Consider the following 22,352-nt stretch of genomic DNA (forward strand, 5'->3'; position numbering starts at 1 on the left):
AGACGGGGACATCCGTGCCGAAGACGCCAGCTCCCCCAGTGCCGGGGGTAGAGCCGCGTCCGCCGGTGGAGCAACGAAAACAGGTGCCTCCGGCACCGTCGACTCCGGCGCCGAGGCCGTTGAGTCCGGTGCAAATAGCGTCTCCCCCCAGGCCGGCGGTGATACAGTGCCTCCCGTCGACTCCAGAGACCTTCGCGGCGGCGAGAGACTTAATAGCTCTCACGGAGCCGGCACCGCCTCAACCACCGGCACCGACTGCACCGTTGACTCGCCCGGTCCAGTCGAGGGGGAAACCTGCCTTGATGCGCCCGCCATCACAAGGGCTGGAACCTCGGCACCGATCCAGGTCCCGAAGCAGGTCCCCACGCCGCTCGCAGTCCCGGCACCGAATATCGTCTCGGCACCGGTCGTACTCGCGGCCAAGATCTTCTTCGCGGCACCGCTCTTCGTCTCGGCACCGATATGATCGTCGGCACCGATCAACGTCGAGACGTAGCTCTCGGCACCGCTACGGTCGACGCTCGACGTCGAGGGGTCGCTCCCGGCACCGGGCATACTCCAGATCCTCGTCGAGGTCCAGATCCGACTCCCGGCACCGACGAGGTCATCGGCACCGGTCGCGGTCCCGGCACCGATCGCCGGCACCGCGCAGAGATAGATCATCTCCGGACCGGCACCGTGCGGCACCGCAGCCCACCGGGATGGTTTCATCTCTCTCGGCACCGCCATGGCCGTCAAGATCGGCGTCTCGTTCCTCGGAGGACCTGTCGAGATCGGCATACCCCCCTCAAGGGCACGCCGAGGAACAAAATTTCGGCCACTGGCAAGAGATGGCAGAGGACCACTCTCATGGACCATCTCACTGGTCGTTTTGGACCCCGTGGGCGTACCACCAAGAGCAAGGGGCTCCAATACCATCGACCTCTCACTCGGGTCACTCGGTCAGAAGGGCCCCAGAATCCAGCATCTCTCGGCCTCCGCCAGGAGGCATGGAGGCTTCGGTGTCCACGCCACCCGACACCAGGGACCCAAGTGCAGGTGATGCCCCGGCCCAAGAGCAGGGGGATCAGGACCCCCCCTTGGATCCGGTACCGCCGGAGGCATCCTCTTCCTCCTTTCCGGACGAGGCAGTGGCGGGCACTTCATGTACGGGTCCCCCTCCGATAGATCTTCGGGCTCACCAGGATCTCCTGCGTAGGATGGCCCGTAATATGGACCTGCAGGCGGAGGAGATAGTGGAGGTGCACGACCCGATCGTGAATATCCTTGGAGCAGATGCCCCATCGAGGGTGGCGTTACCTCTGATCCGCACGATACAAACGAATGCGGATACGATATGGCAAACTCCTGCCTCCATTCCACCCACAGCGAGAGGGGTGGAAAGAAAATACTTTGTCCCGTCTAAGGACTATGGGTACTTGTATACCCACCCCCAACCGTGTTCACTGGTGGTGGAATCAGTGAATGCACGAGAGCGCCACGGCCAGCAGGCTGCAGCGCCTAAATCAAAAGAGGCTAAGCGGCTCGATCTGTTTGGCCGTAAGGTTTACTCAGCCGGAGGGCTACAACTTAGAGCGGCGAACCAACAGGCGCTACTGAGCCGCTACAATTTCAACTCCTGGAACTCTATGGGGAAGTTTAAGGAGTTGATTCCCCAAGAGTCCAGGGAAGAGTTTGGAGCCATGGTAGAGGAGGGCAAGAAGGTGGCTCGGACCTCCTTGCAGGCCTCCTTGGACATTGCAGACTCAGCGGCGAGGACCCTGGCTTCGGGTATCGCTATGCGCAGGATCTCCTGGCTTCAGGTTTCGGGTTTGCCTCCGGAGCTGCAGCAAACCCTACAAGATCTGCCTTTTGAGGGTCATGGATTGTTCTCAGATAAGACGGACTCTCGCCTGCAGAGCCTCAAGGACTCGAGAACAATCATGCGCTCCCTGGGGATGCATGTTGTGGGCCCCCAGCGCAGGCCATTTAGGCCGCAGCCTCAGCGCTTCTACCCCCCCCCCCGCCTCGTCAGAGACAGGACTCGGCCCGGAGGCGAGGGCGAGGTGGTAGAAGAAGGTGGACCGGCCCTCAACCCGGCCAGAACCAGGGGCCACCTAGACCACCTTCAGGCCCCAGGCAGAACTTTTGAAGGTGCGGTCGAGGACGGCGCCCCAGTCATCCCCCAGGATCCAGCCCCCTCCTTTCGGGATCGCCTCTCCCACTTCCACCGTGCTTGGTCCCTTATAACTTCGGACCGTTGGGTCCTCCGCACGGTGGAGAGGGGATACGCTATCCAGTTTTCTTCATTTCCCCCCTCCTCCCCCCCTTCCCCGTCCCTCTTCAGGGACCCTTCTCACGAGCAACTTCTTATACAGGAAGTTTCTACGCTCCTCGCCATGGGGGCCATAGAGGAGGTTCCAGTGGAATTAAGGGGCAGGGGATTCTATTCCCGTTACTTCCTCATCCCCAAGTCCAAAGGAGGTCTGCGACCCATCTTGGACTTGCGCGGACTCAACAAATTCGTAGTAAAGTTGAAGTTCCGCATGGTCTCTCTGGGGGCCATTATCCCTTCCCTCGATCCTGGAGACTGGTTCGCCGCCCTCGACATGAAAGACGCATACTTTCACATTGCTATTTACACGCCTCACAGACGCTTCCTGCGATTCGTGGTAAACAGCGTACACTACCAATTTGCAGTCCTTCCCTTCGGCCTATCCTCGGCCCCACGGGTGTTCACGAAATGTATGGCTGTCGTGGCAGCGTACCTTCGTCGGCAAGGGATACAGGTGTTCCCGTACCTAGACGACTGGCTGGTACGCGGTCGCACCAAAGAACAAGTTCGCGATCACGTCCACATAATAGTGCGCACATTCAACAAGTTGGGTATCCTACTCAACAAGGACAAATCCACTCTAGAACCTACCCAGAGAATAGAATTCATCGGTGCGGTTCTAGACTCCAGACGCGCACAAGCCATCCTGCCAGACAATCGCTTTTGCACCATCACGAGCCTCATCCAAGGACTCAAGGCCTTCCCAACTACCACGGTGAGGTCGTGCCTTACCCTGCTGGGTCACATGGCTTCCTGCACGTACGTAACCAGGCATGCCAGACTTCGGCTTCGCCCACTCCAGACCTGGGTGTCATCAATATACCGCCCACATCGGGACAGCCTGAATATGGTGGTCACAATCCCGAACTCGGTCCTGACCTCCCTCACATGGTGGCTAGATCACAATGTGGTTTGCGAAGGGATGCCGTTTCACGCCCCACAACCCTCTCTACACCTGGTCACAGACGCTTCATCTCTGGGTTGGGGCGCCCATCTCAACGAGCACCGTACCCAGGGCCTGTGGACTGCATCCCAGCTAGCCCTGCACATCAATGTTCGGGAACTGATGGCGGTGCGCCTGGCGTGCCAGGCATTTCTCAACCTCCTACGTGGTCGCTGCGTGTTAGTTCTCATCGACAACACCACGGCCATGTTTTACATCAACAAGCAAGGAGGAGCACGTTCGTCAATTCTATGCCAAGAGGCCATTCGCCTGTGGGACTTCTGCATCGCCCACTCAATCCTTCTCACGGCATCGTTCCTCCCTGGAGTCCAGAACACTCTGGCGGACCGACTCAGCAGGTCCTTTCAAACACACGAGTGGTCTATCCGTCCGGACATCATACATTCCGTTTTCCAGAAGTGGGGGTTTCCCCAGATAGACCTGTTTGCATCTCGAGACAACAGGAAGTGTCACGTGTTCTGCTCCCTGCAAGGTCGAGCCCCGGGCTCCCTCTCGGACGCGTTTCTCCTTCCCTGGAAGGACCACCTGTTTTATGCCTTCCCTCCGTTTCCTCTGGTCCACAAGGTACTGCTCAAATTGCGCAGAGACCAGGCACAGGTAATTCTGGTCGCTCCAGCGTGGCCGAGACAACATTGGTACACCACGCTGTTGGAACTCTCGGTTCAGACACCGATCCCGCTTCCATTATGTCCAGATCTCATCTCTCAGGACCACGGCCGGCTGCGTCACCCCGACCTGCAATCTCTTCACCTCACGGCGTGGCTGCTCCATGGTTCACCCAGGCAGAGCAACAGTGTTCACACTCTGTCCAACAGATTCTGCTGAGCAGTAGGAAGCCCTCAACACGGACCACATACTTGGCCAAGTGGAAGCGGTTCTCCTGTTGGTGCGAACAACGAGCCACGTCCCCGTTGCACGCACCTATTCCTCTTATTTTGGAATATCTCCTCTCCCTAAAACAGCAGGGATTGGCGATATCTTCAATTAGAGTTCACCTGGCCGCTATATCGGCCTTCCATCCAGGGGAACTCGCGTCCTCGGTATTCTCTAACCCGATGGTCGTTAGATTCCTCAAGGGCTTAGACCGGATGTACCCACAACAACGTCAGCCCGTTCCGACGTGGGACCTCAACCTGGTTCTCTCCAAGCTCACAGGTCCTCCATTCGAGCCACTGGCCACCTGTTCACTTCTGTACCTATCCTGGAAGACAGCCTTCCTCGTAGCCATCACCTCAGCAAGGCGCGTTTCTGAACTCAGGGCGCTTACATCCGAGCCCCCTTACACAGTTTTCCATAAGGATAAAGTGCAGCTTCGTCCACATCCTGCCTTTCTCCCTAAGGTGGTTTCTCCATTTCATATCAACCAGGATATATTTCTCCCGGTCTTTCACCCTAAACCACATGCTTCTCGCCAGGATCAACGTTTGCATTCTCTGGACGTACGCAGGGCCCTGGCCTTCTATATTGACCGCACAAGGCCCTTTAGAAAGACGACGCAACTCTTCGTTGCAGGTCGAATGAAAGGCTCACCGGTCTCATCACAACGCCTATCCTCCTGGATTACGTCTTGCATCCGGACTTGCTACGACCTGGCAGGTGTCTCAGCACCCCACCTCACCGCTCACTCCACGAGGGCCCAAGCTTCCTCGGCGGCTTTCCTGGCGCAAGTTCCGATCCAGGACATTTGTAGAGCTGCGGTTTGGTCGTCAGTCCACACGTTTACAGAACACTATGCACTAGTGCAGCAGTCCAGGGACGATGCTGCCTTTGGATCAGCGGTTTTGCACACAGCAATGTCTCACTCCGACCCCACCACCTAAGTTGGGCTTGGGAGTCACCTAATGGAATGGATATGAGCAAGCACTCGAAGAAGAAAAGACGGTTACTCACCGTTGTAACTGTTGTTCTTCGAGATGTGTTGCTCATATCCATTCCAAACCCGCCCTCCGTCCCCACTGTCGGAGTAGCCGGCAAGAAGGAACTGAGGGGGCGCCGGGTCGGCTGGGGTATATATTCAGCGCCATGAAGGCGCCACTCTAGGGGGCTCCACAGCCGACCCGCCGGTGTTGCTAGGGTAAAAATCTTCCGACGATCGTGCACGCGGCGCGCACACACCTAATGGAATGGATATGAGCAACACATCTCGAAGAACAACAGTTACAACGGTGAGTAACCGTCTTTTTGCATTAAAAAAAATGGCATTTAATTTAATAGTTTTTAAAACTGAAGGAAAATATTTATTAGTGGAAGTTAGTGGACTCTTAGATACTGTAGTACTTACCAAAGTTTGCAGTTATTATGCTACTGTGGCAAGCCTAGGTACAGTAGAACCTCAAAGATACGAACACCAGAGTTACGGACTGACTGGTCAATCGGACCCCATGTGAAACTAGAAGTAATCAATCCGGCAGCAGCAGAGACACACTCAAAAAAGGCAATCACTATACTGTGCCTGTATTGCATCTGAAAGTTAGGCACATCTGGGCTGCCTGTTCCACTCTCACCCCCACACGTGGGGCAGCCACTTAGAGCAAGGCGCTGGGGCTGTCAGCTTAAGGCAGCCGCAGCCAGCAGACCAAGGGCAATGCTGCGATCTGTGCCACTTTCACAACCTGGCCTGGAGTGTCAGCTGCTGGATCTGGAGCCTGAACTGTGCTTTATTCAGAATTACAAACATTTCACGTGTCCTGAGGTGTCCGTTAACTCTCAGGTTCTACTGTAGTAACAATAATAATAATTAATAATAAACCCTAGCTTTTCTATAGTGCTTTTTCTTTAGTAGGTCTCAATTTGACATAATTATCCCTATTTTACAGATAGGAAACTGAGACATGGAGAGATGATAGAAGACTGGCACGTCACCCCTTCATCCCTTATCCCCACCATTCTCTGCAACATCTAGCCCCTTGCCAATACTTAGCTCCCCTTCTTCTTCCCATCCCATAAACCATTAGCGGGCACTGTAGAAGCCATTACCATAGAAGAAGTTGTTCCTTGCTGTCTCCTGCCCTATACTGCTGTGTACACATACTGTAGGCAGCAGCTTACTCGAGGGTCACACATTACTTGAGGTGCATGCTGAGTTGGGTCCTTTCTGCCTCCTACCCACCTCCAGCTGAGACTCCTGCCCTGGCTTCAGCCAGGCTTCTCCAGCTATGTCCCAGGTTGACCTATTCTACCCTTCCTCCAAACTGGGCCTCTCCCTGACAGTTGTGGATAGTGGAGAGCAGAAGCAGGACCCATTACAATAATGGTCCCTGTATAGATCAATGGGACAAGAGTACAAGATCTGTTGGACTTTCTACCAGGACTAAGGCAGCTTCAATGGCTTTTTCCAAACACTTTCCTCTTGTGGAAATTTGTAGAGCAGCAACCTGGATTTCAATGCATACTTTCACTAAGAACTACTTATTAGACTTAGAGTCTATAGGAATCTGCATCCCACCCTCTTGTGTTAGAGTTACTGCTTGTTAGTCTATCCCATCAGTGGGGGTATGCAGAGGCCCCACAAAGAAATAATAATGAAGATAACGTACATGTAACTGGAGTTCTTTGAGATTGACCCTGCCTATGGACACCCCCCACCCCTCTATCCCCACTTCTTTGGAATCCTACTTACCAGGGGACCTGAATGGACGTGGGGGGGGGGACTGAGGTGGCCGGGGAGATGTCAGCAAACCACAGTAAAGTGCCTGAAACCCACTATGGCTTATTGCTAAAAGCAGCCAAGTCAGCAGGCTGTAAATTGGCCATTCAACAGTCTCAGCTTGACCACGGAAGGAGGGGAGGGAATTTGGGGTGCCACAGAAAGGGCAGCTTGACCCCACGTCCTTCCTGATAAGAACTGTGTTGAAGTTGCTGATATGTGCATTTTAGAAAACAGGATGTGCCCCAGGAATGTCTATTGGGGCCTCAAGGCTGCAAACTCTGAAAAAACCCACACCTGGTTAATCAATACTCAGAAGAAAACCTCTTGTTGGACCATTGAAACTGTTTGTAACAAGTTTTCTTTAAGGGACATGTCATTGTATAAAATAAGGGGGGAAAGTATGAGGTAGGGGGACTCTTCAGGACGGGACTCTCCCTCTGGATGAATCTTGTGTTCCCCACCGGCAGATGGGCTGTTGCTGTGCCACTCGAGCGCCACACTCAGCTTCGGTAATTATTTAGGGTTGGGGTTGTTTTACTAACCTGTTGCAGACATGTGTAAGTGCTGGAAGCTAAGTAAAGTTTAGCTTTAAATGAAAGCACTCTTGTGTTGTCTGTTTGTGCCAGCCATCTATCGGTTGGATGACCGTGTCTCCCCTGATTTATTTCCTGACACCACTTCGCACAGAGTAAAAGTTACCAAGAGCTTTGGTCTGAAAGAACCCCAGGTAACAAGTGCATAGTCAATTTGTCTTCATTCTGTGTTGTGTATTAGAGAAGTTAGTATAATTTTAAATCAGATCTCCAAATCTCATCTGGGTGAATGGCCTGATGGTAATACACCTTTCTACTTCAAGAGTGTTGTTTGGGTTGCAAAGTCAAGCATTTAGAAATTAGGAAAATGCCACATTTAAGATTCCCATTACACCTTTTTGCATTTAGTTCTCAATTGTTTGAATTTGTCTAGCTTCAATTTCCAGTCATTGCATGTTGATATACCAACAGATTAAAGTGCTCTCTAGTATTAGATATTTTCTCCCTGTCCAGGCGGTACATATGCACAGAGTTCAGTAACTGCTCCAGAGCAGTCTATTTCAACATGATAAGAAAACCAGGAAAAACTTGCCTTCTTAACATACCAGAAAAGAAAATATTTGGAACACAGATGTGCGGTAATGGTGTAATAGAAGATGAGGAGGAATGTGACTGTGGTATGGATGAGGTTAGTAATTAAAGTCTTTAGTTTTAGGTATATTTTACAGAAGCATTAGTAAGTTGGTTTTATCCAACTTCAAAACTACTCCATGAGACATATGGTTTTATGATGGAAGTGCTATTCATGGTTCCATAGTTAAGACTGGATTGAGTTTTGCACAAAAAGCAGGGATTCGACTATTTTGTTATTACATATGAAGAACTCATCTTATGCACATCAAAATTACAGCTTTGAGTACAAAGCAAATTACTCTTTGAGTACACAATTAACTTTATGAGGATGTTTAAAAAAGAAAGTGAATGCCCGCCAGGAATTGTGTATGCCCCAAACTGGCCATCATGTATAATGAGGCATCACTTTGTGTACATTTCTTATGTGAATTCTACTGTATGTATTACTTGCCTAAAACATGATTGAGCCCTTTTTATACAAAGCTAGCCCCCATCCTTGATGGCCACAGAGGGTCCTTTTGCAAGAAGCCTGTGTGCTTCCACTGGTGAAGGGAGGGTGCAACAGATGTGGGGGGTTGTGGAAAGGGTGTGCAAAGCACAAGCCATCTGCAACATTTATTTCAGTCATTGGGTTGGAGCTTCTGTGGAACAAAGAACTGGAAGTCATTGAGTCCAGTCCCCTGCTATCACAGGAATCCCCGTCTCATTATCCAATCAAGCTCCATCTTAAAAGTAGTTAGTTTGCCCCCTACTACTCCTATTGGAAAGCTGTTCCAGAATCTCACTCCTCTTTTGGTTACTTCTAATTTCCAGCCTGACGTTATTCATGGCCAGTTCACTAGGTAGGATGGCTTCCTGCCTTTTTATGCATCTTCAGAGTGCATGCCATATCGGCTTGGTCCTAGTGTTTAAAATTGGATTTCCCCCACTTGTGTTAATGTCAACGCTCAAGGCTTTTACAGAGTAGTCACGTCAGGAGAAAGAGTGATGTTTTAGCCACGCACAAAGAGGCAACTGATTGTTTCTTCTTCTGCTTCTTCCTCTCTACCCCACTAATGGCACCAAACCTGGACTCCAGCAGGATTGGTCAGAAGTACTGGACCCTTACTTCTGCTGCAAACAGAACTGTTATCCTGAACATAGAGCACTGGCCCCCCCAATGAAAGTCAATCCTGAACTGAGAAGGTCCCTTATATCATGAATGAAAATCTTAATCCAAGAGTCTCCATCAGCGAATGTGAGCAGCCAGTACAGTTACATTGTCAGAGTGGAGTGGTTCCCAGAGGATCAGTTGACAAGAGAAAGGCCTGTAGATCTTGCTTCTGGCCTCAGCCAAAAGGGATCCACTCTGCACTTGTGAATCTTGAATCTTGTTCCCCTGCCTGCTGATCTGGTGTCTCTGAACCCAACTATACTGCTCTGAACTTCAGCAAACCGTGGTACTTCAGGAATGCCCCTTGCTATGCTTGTCCACCCAGAGATCCTCCTGTTTCCACCTGAGATGTTTTTCACACACTTGCATTACAGTCCATGGCCAGCTCCTTGTAACTACGCTGGACACAATAGCAAAGAGGTTGAATCCTGGCTTTAAGTGCAAAGTTGAACTCAGCCAACATTATGAAGTCATTACCAGCACCTCCATAGTAGGCTTGTTGTACTAATTTAGATGGCATACATGAGCCCAAAGAGTCAAAGTTGTTAACATAACCCAGTCATTGTTCAACATTAACCAGTGTAAAACAAGATTTGGTATACAGACACCACAACCTGCTTAGTATTAAGGCAAGCACCCCAAATCCATTGAACCCTATTATTAACCATGGAGAAGAAAAGGGAAAAACAGTTCAAGCATTTGAAATGTAAAGTATTAAATAAGGATTTTATTTTGACAATATCCCTTTTTCCTTTTCCTTAGCTGGACAGAGTTTTTACTAGGAAAAAAACCCTATTTAACAGTGTTTTAGATGGTGTCAAACATAATAATATCTATTCTTGTTGGGGAGAAGAGAGGAAGGTCAATGGAGATGGATTAGAACTGTTGTTTTTTCATTTTTCTTGAAGTCCGATCCTGGCAAAACAAGACAAATACACAACAGGGGAGAGAAAGGAACACCAAAGATAGAAAATGCAGTTTCTGTGTCTGATGCCGACTCTAACTTGCAACCTTATTGTCGCAGAAACACAGGCACAACACAGGGTCTTATCAGTCACTCTTTGACATGACAAACTTGTACCACCATTGGGATGTTTAGGGCATTGTTTTTAGCTGCCTTTCTGGTCACAGGCTTACAGCCATGTTGCAAAATATACAGTCTTATCCAGCTCAAGCAGGCATTTATTAAACAGAAGGAAAAAGGAGCGTGTTAGGAAAGAGAAGAAATAAGGTGAGGAAGTAAGAGGAAGATTGGGGGTGGGTGTGGAGAAAAAGAGATGAAGTGTCACATCCCAGCTGGGGTTCTGGAGTTAGCATGTGGAGGTGGGAGTGCTCTTCTGGGTTCCTTTCTCTGGCCTGATTTGGTCAGTGATATCAGTATAACCCACTTTGTTTAAATTAATTATTTCTGTCTCCATCTTATATGCAATTGTTTAAGAAAAGATGTAAAGGTCATTGTGACAATATATAAACTTTCAGTTACTTTGAGGACCTGCTTCTTCTCTGGTAAACAGCTGACACATATCCTTTCTATCTGGTATTGTTGCTGCCACCATCCCATATTCACTCCTTGTTTCCTTTAGACTCAGAGTTAAAAGGATTTGGTCTTTTCTCCCCAGGATCTGGAAGCCCAAGAGATACGCTCTTGCTTGTAATAATTATTATATAGCATCACTTCAAGAAGTGGCAGTCAGGTGCCTAAATAACTAAAGGCTTGTCTACACTTGAAATGCCAGGGTGGCACAGCTGCAGTGCTGCTAACTCAATCAATCACCACCCAGCATCTGCAGCTAATTTACATGCCACAATTCTATTGGGTAGAATGGCTCTGGTTCGAGGGGAGACTGGAAACATGCAGCTTATGTGGCTAAACTCACTGATCTTTAAAGATTGCATAGCTGCATACTAGCTCAAACATCAGTGCTTAAAAGGCTCCCCACCTTAAAAGGTTGTCTTGGCACTACTCCCATTTTGGCAACACAGACAGGAGAACTGAGGCAGGAGTACAGGGGATGCCCTTGAAGCATGGCGACATTGGGACTCATGGACTATGCTATCCCCACACCTAATATCACATAGTACCAGTCTCACCAACACAACCCTGCAAGCCAGTGAGTCAATTAGAAAATGAGTGACAGATTCATAAAGTACATTATGGCTTCTTTGTGTTACTCTAGTATATTGGTGCATCTGCCTTTAAAAGTTTACATTAAAATGAAATTATTAAATTTTGTTTGCAAATATCTTAAAATCATTAGAAATATTACATATAGCTATGGTACTTATGTAACTGTAATGTCAGCACCTCACAATCTTTTAAATTTTTTAAATGTATTTATCCTCACAACACCCATGTGAGATCGTACTTCCCTATTGCTCCCATTTTACAGATAGGGAACTGACGAATAAAAAACTAAGTGACTTGCCTAAGCTCACAGCAGAGCAGACAATTGAACCCAGTACCCATAGTCCCAAGTGGCTGCCCTAACCACTGGACCATCCTTCCTCTCTTGTAGGCAGCATTCTATTTGGATTCCTTGAGTAGAAGAAATAGCAAATAATAGAAGTAATAATAATACCTTTTAAAAAATTATACGTAATTAGGACTAGGTAAGAAACAGAAGTTTGTCTCTCAAATTCATTAAGCTTTGTTACTGTTTGAAATCAAACAATAAATGGTAAGAGTGCTGTTATGCCAGGAGAGTCCCACAACAGATTTTTAAGGTGAGGTGCCATTCATTTTCTACTTGAAGGTGTGCCTACGGAGTGGTTGTTGCCTATCCAATTGTACAATAAAACAAGGTGCTGCTTGTGTTTCTGGACTTTGCTGCAAAAACTGTCAGGTAGGTTTTGTATTTTATGGTAAACTGAATGTTTCATTACTTGTTTTAAAAGTTAGTAGCCAGTGGCAATACTATTCATTTTCACAATTTCCTGCTCAAGTGCTGCATCTGCTAACCCCATGTAGATGGGTTGGGATTAAAGTTGAGCAATTTGTTTTTAGCAAATAGTTTATTTGCTGAAAAAGGAAATTTTAGTCAATCCAAAACCATTCGCTAATTCATGTAGAGTTCTCTGAATGACTTTGACCAAATCAAATGTTTTTGGATAACAATCCATTATCATTATGCATGTCTGAATAGTCATTGGGCCAGGGAAAGTGTGAGAATGATTTTATAACCTGGCAGTTAGGGCCCTCAGCTAGGATGGCAGCTAAAGCTGTCAATGACAGACTGGTGAGAGGTTGAAAGGACCTGCCCATCAACATCCTCTCCAGAATGTTCTGCCTCCGTTGGCAGTGCATGGCTCCAAGCCCTATTGGAATGTCTACTCAGCTTTTGGGAGCGAGCCTCCCAGCCTAGGTCAACAGACTTGTGCTAGTAGTGTGCTGTGTAGACAGTGCTTTGATGTTGTGGCTTGGGAGCTCACACTCCAAACCTGGGGCAGAAGGAATGGGTCTGAGAGCACAAGCTCCAGCCTGAGTCAAAATGTCAAAGCACCAGCTACACAGCTAAAAAAGTGCACTATCACGAGCCCTCCTAGCACAAGTCTGTGGACCTTGGCTAAGAGGCTCCTTCCCAAATGCTGTGTAGACATACCGTATTTGAGTTCAAAACATCCCCCAATTGATATTTTCCCCAATATTATCTTCCTACCTGGACTTCTAATTTTTGTCTATTGTCCTTCTCTTCCTTCATCGTCATTCTTGGCTTCCTGCCATAGCATGGAGTGCCTATATGTCCAGAGTCATGTGAGCCTGGCCACTGTCAAGATGGCTCACATGAAGGAAGAGAACCTATTCCAGCTCCCAGTGCAAGATATCCTTATTTAAACAGAAATAAGTTCCTCTTCTGCACCCTCTCGAGCTCTCAGAGATTCCTCAGATCATCTGCAGGAGACCATGGTGACAGCCATTTTCAAACAAGGACTTTCATGCTTTCTCCCATGCTGCCCCTCATGATTGTGAGGAACTCTCCATAAACATTGATTAAAACTAAGCAATTACCTTCCAAAACCCACCTCAAACTCTCCTTTTCCTTAATGCCTACCAAAAATTGACAATAGTTAGTCAAATTGTTTCCTTGTATGCTCCCCTATCTATCTGAATCCATCATTTGTCTCTTGTCTTATACTTGGGCTCTGGCTCTTTGGGGTTGGGACTGTCTTCTTGTTCCATATTTATATAGTGCCGAGCACAGTGAGATCTAGGTCCTTGGCTACGGCTCCGAGATGCTACAGTAATACTTCTACTAAGTATTCATTCTGTAGAGGATATTGATAGGTGGGTCCCGTCCCCCGCTCCTCAATGACAGAACACTGTGGGTGAAGAGACCCCAGCTATAGTCTCAGCAGACTACACATGAAAGAAAAAAAAAAGAGTAGATAGGCAAAAACTATATTTTCCATTGTTCATTGTTATTGATTAAAAATATGAAGAATTTATCATTTGGGAGTGGGAAAGAATCATAAATATTTTAAATATTGGAATTAGAGTGCACTCCTTAATTAACAGCACTAGGAGTATTTATGTTGCATCTTCCTCTTACCTGATCTGTGTTAAAATAAATGTCAAAGCAACTGCAGGTGGCTTTTTTTCTTACCTGTTAGATGTTTGGGGACTCCTAGAACAAACATATTTTAAGAAGGCAAATGGCGGCTTGTGGAATAGGCCTCCAGAGAGAAATCCCCTCCAGATCCTTGTATTCTTATTTTAACAGTTGCATAGACAAGGGAAAATATGCAGAGAAAGTATTGGTGAGTGTGACCTTCCTGAGTACTGCAATGGGACTTCAAGCTGGTGCCCAGAGGATGTATTTAAGCAGGATGGAACTCCATGCGGTGACAAAGACTGTTGTTTCCAAGGGAAATGCCATAACCACGAGAGACAGTGCAAAGCTGTATTTGGCAAAGGCAAGACCTGCATTATTATTTACAAAAACGCATAGCAGCATGAATTAACTCTTAGGAAATTGGCCAGTTCTTATATGATTGTTGTCTGGAGGCTAGGTAACAGACTTTTTTGGGCAGGAGGCTCTGCCACAAAGGAGGGAGAGTTTGTGTGGCTGCTGGGAGTGGCTGCAGTATTGTTTGATCCTGCCTCACCTCTGCTGGGAAGTTGACCTTCTCCCTGAGCTTGCCCTGTCTGATCAGTGGATTTTGCATATCATACCTATATATTAGGATGGTTATTCTATAACACCAATCACTGCAATATCTAAACAGTCTCACTGTACACTTCTTCCTCTGCTGCTGGATCCTACATGCTTCCTCAGCCCAGGAAGCAATTGAAGAGGTTTGAAGTGGCTCCTCGCACACAAAGCAGCTGACTTTTGGGAACAGCTGGTTTGGAAAATTGTAGTAGATACTTTCTTAAGTGGTATGGGAGTCTTCTTTGGCTACAGAAGGTGCTACGTGAGAGCTAATGAGATGGGAAACGTTTTAAAGAGGAAAGAGTGCTGAGACACCCAGGAAGAATGTAATCATTCTCAGTATCTACTTTGGTGTGACAGGGTAGACTAGATTCAGAGGCCACCTGCTGGAGGCCTTGTGGCCCTGCCTCTTCCCTCCCCAGAAAAAAGCAGAGAAGAAGTCCTCCCGGCAGCCAATCAGAGGGGCTGCTGGAGCGACCAATCAGGGGCCAAAAGGACCATATAAAAGGAAGCAGCAGCAGAGGCAGAGTAACCAGTTCTACTTCATTTCTGTGTTGTGGTCAGGGAGGCAGGAAAGGAACACACTCTTTCTTATGCTGTCTTGTGAGGAGGCTCCTGGTTACAGGGAATTAGCTGTAAGCTCTTGCTAGATCCAGCATTTCCTTAGGAAATATCACTAAACTCAAGATATTCTACTTTAGCATTCTTCTTCTCAGGATCAGACTAAAGGCAAAACCAGAACTGTCAGTGAGGGTAGGACTTGATCCCCTTACCTATAGCGGCCTAAAAGTTCAGTTCTGCTTTCAGGCAAGCTAGTCTCCAGAACTCTTCCTTCTCTTTTTGTAAATCCCATGAGTGCCCAGAGACACCAAACTAAAGCCATTAAGCTGTTCAGATTGCTAAATTTGAAAGTGAAGTTTCACCCGCCTTCACAGCCACAGAGTATTAAAAGGTCCTCTATATGCGCCCGATCCTCTGTTGGGGTCTTGTGAAGTTTGGACCCTGGTTAGTCAGGAGCCTCGCCTCAGACCTGCTCGCCAAGGGGGACCCTACCAGGAGGATGAAAGCTCCGGGTGATCTTTCCCAAGAAAGGGAAATGCAGTGTGAAGGGCTAATGGGGGTTGAAGTCTCTTGCTTAGCTGATCCATCACATCTGCTAGAAGAGTGTGTGAATTACAGGTCCTCATGGCTGACCCACCATTCACTGTTTTTCATAAGGATAGAGGAGAGCTACATCCCCATCCCTAATTTGGTGACTGAATTTTACATCTATCTGTCAATTAACTCACTAGTATTTTTTCTAAGGCCACACCTGTGCAGGAGAAAACATGCTTCTTACTTTAGGTGCCCAAAGGTCTTTATCTTATTATTTCGATAGGGCTAAATAATTCAGATTGTGCCATAATCTATTCATTTCTATCCTGATAACAAAAAGAAAAAAGGGCTTTAGTCTCCTACACTCTCAATATTGGCTAGTCTATGCTTTCATGAGACTTATAACTTTAGCATCAGACTCTATTCTGGAGAGAATTTGGACATACTCCACTAGGAAGCTTCAATGGAATGCCTTAGACAATGGTATGCCTTAGACGTATTCCTTTTATACAGATCTCTAGTGCTGCAATGTCGAGCTCTTCGCAAACATTTCACAAATCCCTATTCTTTGGATTCAGCATCCAGATTGGATGCACAATTTGGCAGGGCAATACTTCAATCTCCCTTTAATTATAGGATTCACCTTTATCTAAAGGGAGTACTGCTTGTCACACTGTCCCATGGGTAGGAATATGCAGAGGACATTTGAAGAAGAAATAGAGGTTAGTAAACCTGTAACCAGAATTCTTGAAGAAGTATTCTGCATATTTGCACTCGGAACCCACCCTCCTCCTTCCTTGGAGTCCTGGGACTTGGAGGAGGCAGTGCAAGTCATGGAGGTGGGTGAAGCACCATGTCCCCTTTTATAGCCTTGCCCTCAAAAAATTCAGGAACAGTGAGGACCGGGGTAGGAGAGGATGTGAGAGTTCCAACAGGCACTGCTACCTAAAGGTTCCACCATCACATCTGCACCAGGGGTACCTCCCATAAGTGTGAATATGCAGAGTCCATTCCAAAGAACTATGGTTACAGGTGAATAACTTCAGTTTCCCCTTAGCCCCTTGAAATGATTGGAGGAATTAGTACAATGCACTCTGTGCTTTATTTCTGTCTTGTAATTTACCTTGTGCTTTTCCCCCACTTTGCAGCAGCACATCTGGCCCCACTGAGTTGTTTCAAAGCAGTGAATACTGAAGGTGACCGGTGTGGCAACTGCGGTGGGGATGGACTTACTTACAATAAATGTGAAGAGAAGTAAGTTATATATATACATATTGATGTTTCTGAACCATTGGAAAATGTACTAATAAACCACTGTAAATAAAACCCTCTTATTTTAAGTAGTAGTATAGGAAAATAAATCATACACAAGTGAGAAGAGATGCAGAGCAGCCTTTCACCAGCAGTACAGTTTAAGCCTTTCATTTTCAGCTCCACTGTGTTTTGATAAGGCTTGATTTTTTTAAAGGGAGTTCTACATATTCTTCTGTGCAGCCTAGGCTGTGGAAAACATTCTCCCAACTCTTGTGGTTTCATTCAGCTTCAGGAAGCTGGTACACAGTTGAAAAGATTAGCTGGTGGTCTACTCAGCTCTGCTGTTTTGTGTTGAACGACTTGTTGGCGACTAGATTACTTGCTTATAGATGTTGAATCGTAGATGTTGCTTGTTGCTGGACCTTGATGGTCAGCCAGGAGGGTGGAGGAAGCACAGGATTCTTTGTCAAACATGGTAACATTGCAAAACCAGAGTCCTTCAGTCAAGGGCTACAGCAGCAACTAGGGCAGCCGCCATGGCAGGCAAGCAACTCATAGTTTGTAGCCAACAAGCCAGCAGCAAGGCTTTTTCTTTTCCTTCAGTTTTTGAAGATGGTGGCTGGGTGGTTCCTCCCCCTTGGAATTCCTCCTCGGGACTCCCTTGGCAAATCAGAATGGGACCCTCTCCTTCTGGGGTATGCCAAGAACTTCCCCATTCTGGTACTTTCAGACTCAGAAAGTCCACTGATCAAGAAACTTATCCAGTTAGTAGGTCCAAAGGTATTTTGAGAAATTTGAAGTCAGGGATTAGTCCACAGACATTATCTCAAACATCCTAAAAAATCCCAAGTCAAATTAATAAAATGATGCAAACAAGCAAAAAAGTTGAAATTGAAGTAATAGGAAAACACCACTGTAACGATGCTGCTTTTGGTGAGACACTTCTGAGAGTATTAATTCTGGAAAAATTGCTTAGAGCAGGGCAGTTACAGCCATAGGCTAGGGTTTCTCCACTTTCAAGGCACACCAAACCAGACAGACAGAGAGGACTTTGGTTTTACCCCACTGGCTAACCATAAGTCATACAAGCAATTCCCTTAGACATTCCAGTTTCCCAGTATCACCTCCAGTACCACTCATTATGGGGACAAATGGTTATGAAAACCAATACCCCGGTAAAAGAAAAAAGGTTCTCCTGATCCCAAAGGACCAAGCCCCATACCCAGATCAATATACAAATTAGATTTTACCCACAAATAAAGCTGTTGCCAATCCTTTAAAATCTAAAATCTAAAGGTTTACTCATAAAAGGAAAAAGATATAGATGAGAGCTAAAATTGGTTAAATGGAATCAATTAAATACAGTAATGGCAAAGTTCTTGGTTCAGGCTTGTAGCAGTGGTGTAATAAACTGCAGGTTCAAATTCAGTCTCTGGAGTACATCCACAGCTGGGATGGGTCATTCAGTCCTTTGTTCAGAGCTTCAGTTTATAGCAAGATTCCTCCAGAAGTTAGAAGCAGGATTGAAGACAAGATGGAGGGTTTCTAGGGCCTTTTATATTTTCTGCCCATGGAAGGACACCCATTTGTTCTTCTGTGGAAAATCACAGCAGCAAGATGGAGTCTGGAATCACATGGGCAAGTCACATGTCTATGCATGACTCAGTTTGCAGGCAGACACCATTGTTTACATGTTCATTTGAATGTTTCCAGGAAAGCTCAGATGTGGATTGGCGTCTCCCAAAGTCCACTGTCAGTTAAGTGTTTCTTGATTGGGCACTTACTGAGAATAGTTCTTTCTCAAGAAGCTGACCAAATGCTTCACTGAGGCTATTTAGAATCAAACACATTGAAATACAAGTACATAGCCAATATTCATAACTTCAACTACAAAAATGGTACACACATATGTTACACTAATAAAATAATACCAACACGATCTTATAAGAGGGATGAGGCAAAAATGCCAGGTTTATTGTAAATATAGAGAAAGAACGAGAAATCAGGATATGCAATTCAATATTATTTCACTACCATTCCTTATTCATTCACACACTCATTCATACAAGTTCTGCAGAGTTGTTATAATTACCAGCCTAGAGGTTGCTCATGGCAGAGCACTGGCCAGGTAGCTGCACATGAGGGTGGAGCCAAGTCCTTGTCAGATGTGCATCCGATGCTCCTGGAGGGTGATTGCAGAACCAGACTCAAAAGTTTTCAGTCTTATAGAGTCTGTTCTTATAGGATTTTGTCCTTATACAAGTCTGTGGGAATTGCTTCATCCTGCTGATGTTTGTTTGAGGTGGTTATCAATTAGCAGGTGGCATATCCCTGATGGCTGAATGTCTGAGTGTTATCTTGTTCTTCCGGAGTCTTCAGTCCTCCATCCGGGGGGGCGGGGGAGAGGGGGTAACGCTTGGGTGGATTCCGGCCTGCCCTCCGGGGGTCATCCAGTTATCTCTAGTCTGCGCATTCTTCAGCCAATTGAGACTGAAGTTGTAATTCTTAGGCTGGCACTTCCCTGACCATTCATTCTTTATCTAAATCAAGTTATCCTTTATCTAAATCAAGCATCCATTCACATACATCCTCTATTTTAACATACATTTATCACTTATTACTTTACTATTTCTTAACTTCTAGCAACTCTCAGGATGTTGCAAATCTACTTAAACTTTAACATACATAACAGACAAGTTAAAAGATACCTAGAGTCTGTGTTCTGTTTAGAAGAACAATTACAGTTGTTTCTGAGAACAGACTTTTTGTCTCAGGATGTGTTAACACAATTAGCAGTTTGACCTTGCATGTTTCTCACAGAGAAGGAGAGACACAGAAATGGAAAAGCAAGAGGCCTAAGCTGTGGGGAATTCAACTGAATTCAATCTTACCCCTTGTCTCTCTTGGCCTCAGACTTGTTATACACATACACTTTATGGTTTTAATACAGAAATTCCCTGATATGGTCCGACACATATAGATAGCATAATTATAACCAGCAAATCAGAACCTCTTCTATAGACACCTCACAAGACAACCTTTGTACAATATTTGCTGCAGATATATAACAGTGGTTGCAACAATGATCTATGCGGTCACAGTTTGTCAGTAACTTCACAGCCACTTATACATACATTCAGGTATGCATATAGAGCACAGTTCCTTATTCTACAGAGCGATGCTTACAACTTCCCCATTATGTGTTGGTACTCAGTGTCTCAACTTTGAGCAGCATTTTGAAACACAAAATCTGACTGAAAAGTTAGATTTTAATTCACTGAGGCTACGTCCTCACTATGGGGGGGGTGTCGATTTAAGATACGCAAATTCAGCTACGCGAATGGTGTAGCTGAATTCTACATATCGGAGCCGACTTACCCCACTGTGAGGACAGTGGCAAATCGACTTCCGCGGCTCCCCCGTCGATGGCGCTTACTCCTACCTCCGCTGGTGGAGTAGAAGCGTCGATTCGGGGATCGATTGTCGCGTCCCGACGAGACGCGATAATTCAATCCCCGAGAGATCGATTTCTACCCGCTGATTCAGGCGGGTAGTGTAGATCTGCCCTCAGTAACAGATCTTTTCTTCCTAAAACATAATTTTGGGGGTTCAATTTTTATAACGTGCTCTATCTGCCTCACGCGTCTCATCCTCTGTTAATGGAGGCTGAATAGCTGATCCTGCCAAGTTTCCCAATAAATGTTAATAATTAGATTGTCTTCATTCATTTTGGTGACTGCGTCTCTTTAATTTGTTGCTTTCTATAGGATTAGTTTAGTTCAGTCAGGATGCTCCCCAGTGAAGTGTCCCTTTTACCTTTTCTCACTCATTTAGAGCAGCACTAGGTAGAGATGTGCCCCCCAAGCTGCAGTGTGTCTTGTCTGCTTATTTTTTACCTGGCAAGTAACATATGACCTATTTCACCTGCAGACTGAGTGGAATGTCCCTGCCACATAGTCACTCTCTGACTTCCGTTTCTTCTAAACTGCCAGGAAGTTAGTGTTATGGTTACAGGACTAGCAGCTCCTTTTATCTGTGGGATGGAAAGGTGGTTGTGTGCCAATTAATTTTATTCCTAAAATTACTAAAACTTATTTAGAGACGAGGTGGGTGAGGAACATATATTTTATTGGACCAACTTCTGTTTGTCAAAGAAACAATCTTTCAAAAAGAAAAGCTCTGTGTAGCTCAAAACTTATCTCTTTCACCAACAGAAATTGGTCCAATAAAAGATATTATGTCACCCACCTTATCTCTCACATATTCAGGGACCAATATGGCTACAACAACACTGCCAACAAAATAAAATTATTTAATCTAGAACAGGGGTGGGCAAACTATGGCCCATGGGCCACATACGGCCTCCCAGCCATTTTAATCTGCCCCTCGAGCTCCCGCTGGGGAGCAGGGTCTGGGACTTGCCCCACTCCAGCGCTCCAGCTGAGGAGCAGGATCAGGGGCCACTCCATGTGGCTCCTGGAATCAGCACTATGGCCCCCCTCCAGTGCTCCAGCCGGGGAGCAGGGTCGGAGGCCGCTCCATCTGGCTCACGAAAGCAAAAGCATGGCCCCCTCTGACTCCTATACATGCTGCCACCGCCCCAAGCACCACCCCTGCAGCTCCCATTGGCCAGGAACCGCAGCGAATGGAAGCTGCACGGGCGGTGCCTGTGGATGGGGCAGCATGCAAAGCCTGTGGCCGTGCCTCTGCATAGGAGACAGAGAAGGGACATGCCGCTGCTTCCAGGAGCTGCTTGAGGTAAACGCCGCCCGGAGCCTGCACTCCCGAGCCTCTCCCTGCACCCCAAACCCTGCCCCAGCCCTGATCCCCCTCCCACCCTCCAAACCCCTCAATCACAGCCTGGAACACCCTCCTGCACCCCATCCCCAGCACCACCCCAGAGCCTGCACCCTCAGCCAGAGCACTCAACCCACCCCGCACTCCATCCCCCGCCCCAGCTCGGCGCCCCCTCCCGCACCCTGAACTTGTAATTTCTGGCCCCACCCCAGAGCCCGCACCCCCAACCAGAGACCTCACCCCCTCCCATACCCCAACCCCAATTTTGTGAGCATTCATGGCCCGCCATACAATTTCTATTCCCAGATATGGCCCTCGGGCAAAAACGTTTGCCCACCCCTAGTCTAGAGAAACAAGGAATGGTAGTCCAGGTTTTACTAATTGTTTCTCTTACTGCCAACTCAGAGATGTGATGTTCACTACTTTAGTCATAGGGATTCTTTTACATACTGTAGAACACACCATGATTTAAAATCAAACAAAATAATTAAAATTGTTAACTGTGGGTATTTTATTAAAGACCAGATAAACCAAACAAATGATAGAACACAGGTGAAAACCAATGTGTTATGTGTTTGGATTTAATAAGTCAACGTCAAATAACTCCTCTGGAGCTTTATTTGAGTAAGACAATGAAGCACTACTCAATGCAGCACTATACAGAATACAGAAAAGGAAACATATGTACCAAATCTGAGACTGGAGAAGTGAGGCAGCCTACTTGATTCCACGTCTGACTAACTCCCTAAATCTCATCTCTTATATACTGTTCAGAACAAAGAAAACTCCTCTCTCAAGTTTTATCTTTAC

The 22,352-nt window shown here is 46.8% G+C and overlaps 1 protein-coding gene across 1 annotated transcript in view; it reads left to right on the top strand.

Annotated features, from left to right (window-relative positions):
• The first annotated feature begins 12,452 nt into the window (after window positions 1–12,452).
• The window catches only part of LOC122172146 (disintegrin and metalloproteinase domain-containing protein 29-like), a 36,035-nt gene continuing 26,135 nt past the window's right edge, over window positions 12,453–22,352 (top strand). The window contains exons 1-3 of the mRNA XM_065583644.1: window positions 12,453–12,482; window positions 13,965–14,157; window positions 16,640–16,745. Of these exons, the coding sequence (XP_065439716.1) occupies window positions 12,453–12,482; window positions 13,965–14,157; window positions 16,640–16,745 (329 nt within the window). The remainder of the gene's footprint in view (window positions 12,483–13,964; window positions 14,158–16,639; window positions 16,746–22,352) is intronic.

This window comes from Chrysemys picta, chromosome 1 (genome assembly GCF_011386835.1).
Source record: "Chrysemys picta bellii isolate R12L10 chromosome 1, ASM1138683v2, whole genome shotgun sequence".
NCBI lineage: Eukaryota > Metazoa > Chordata > Testudines > Emydidae > Chrysemys > Chrysemys picta.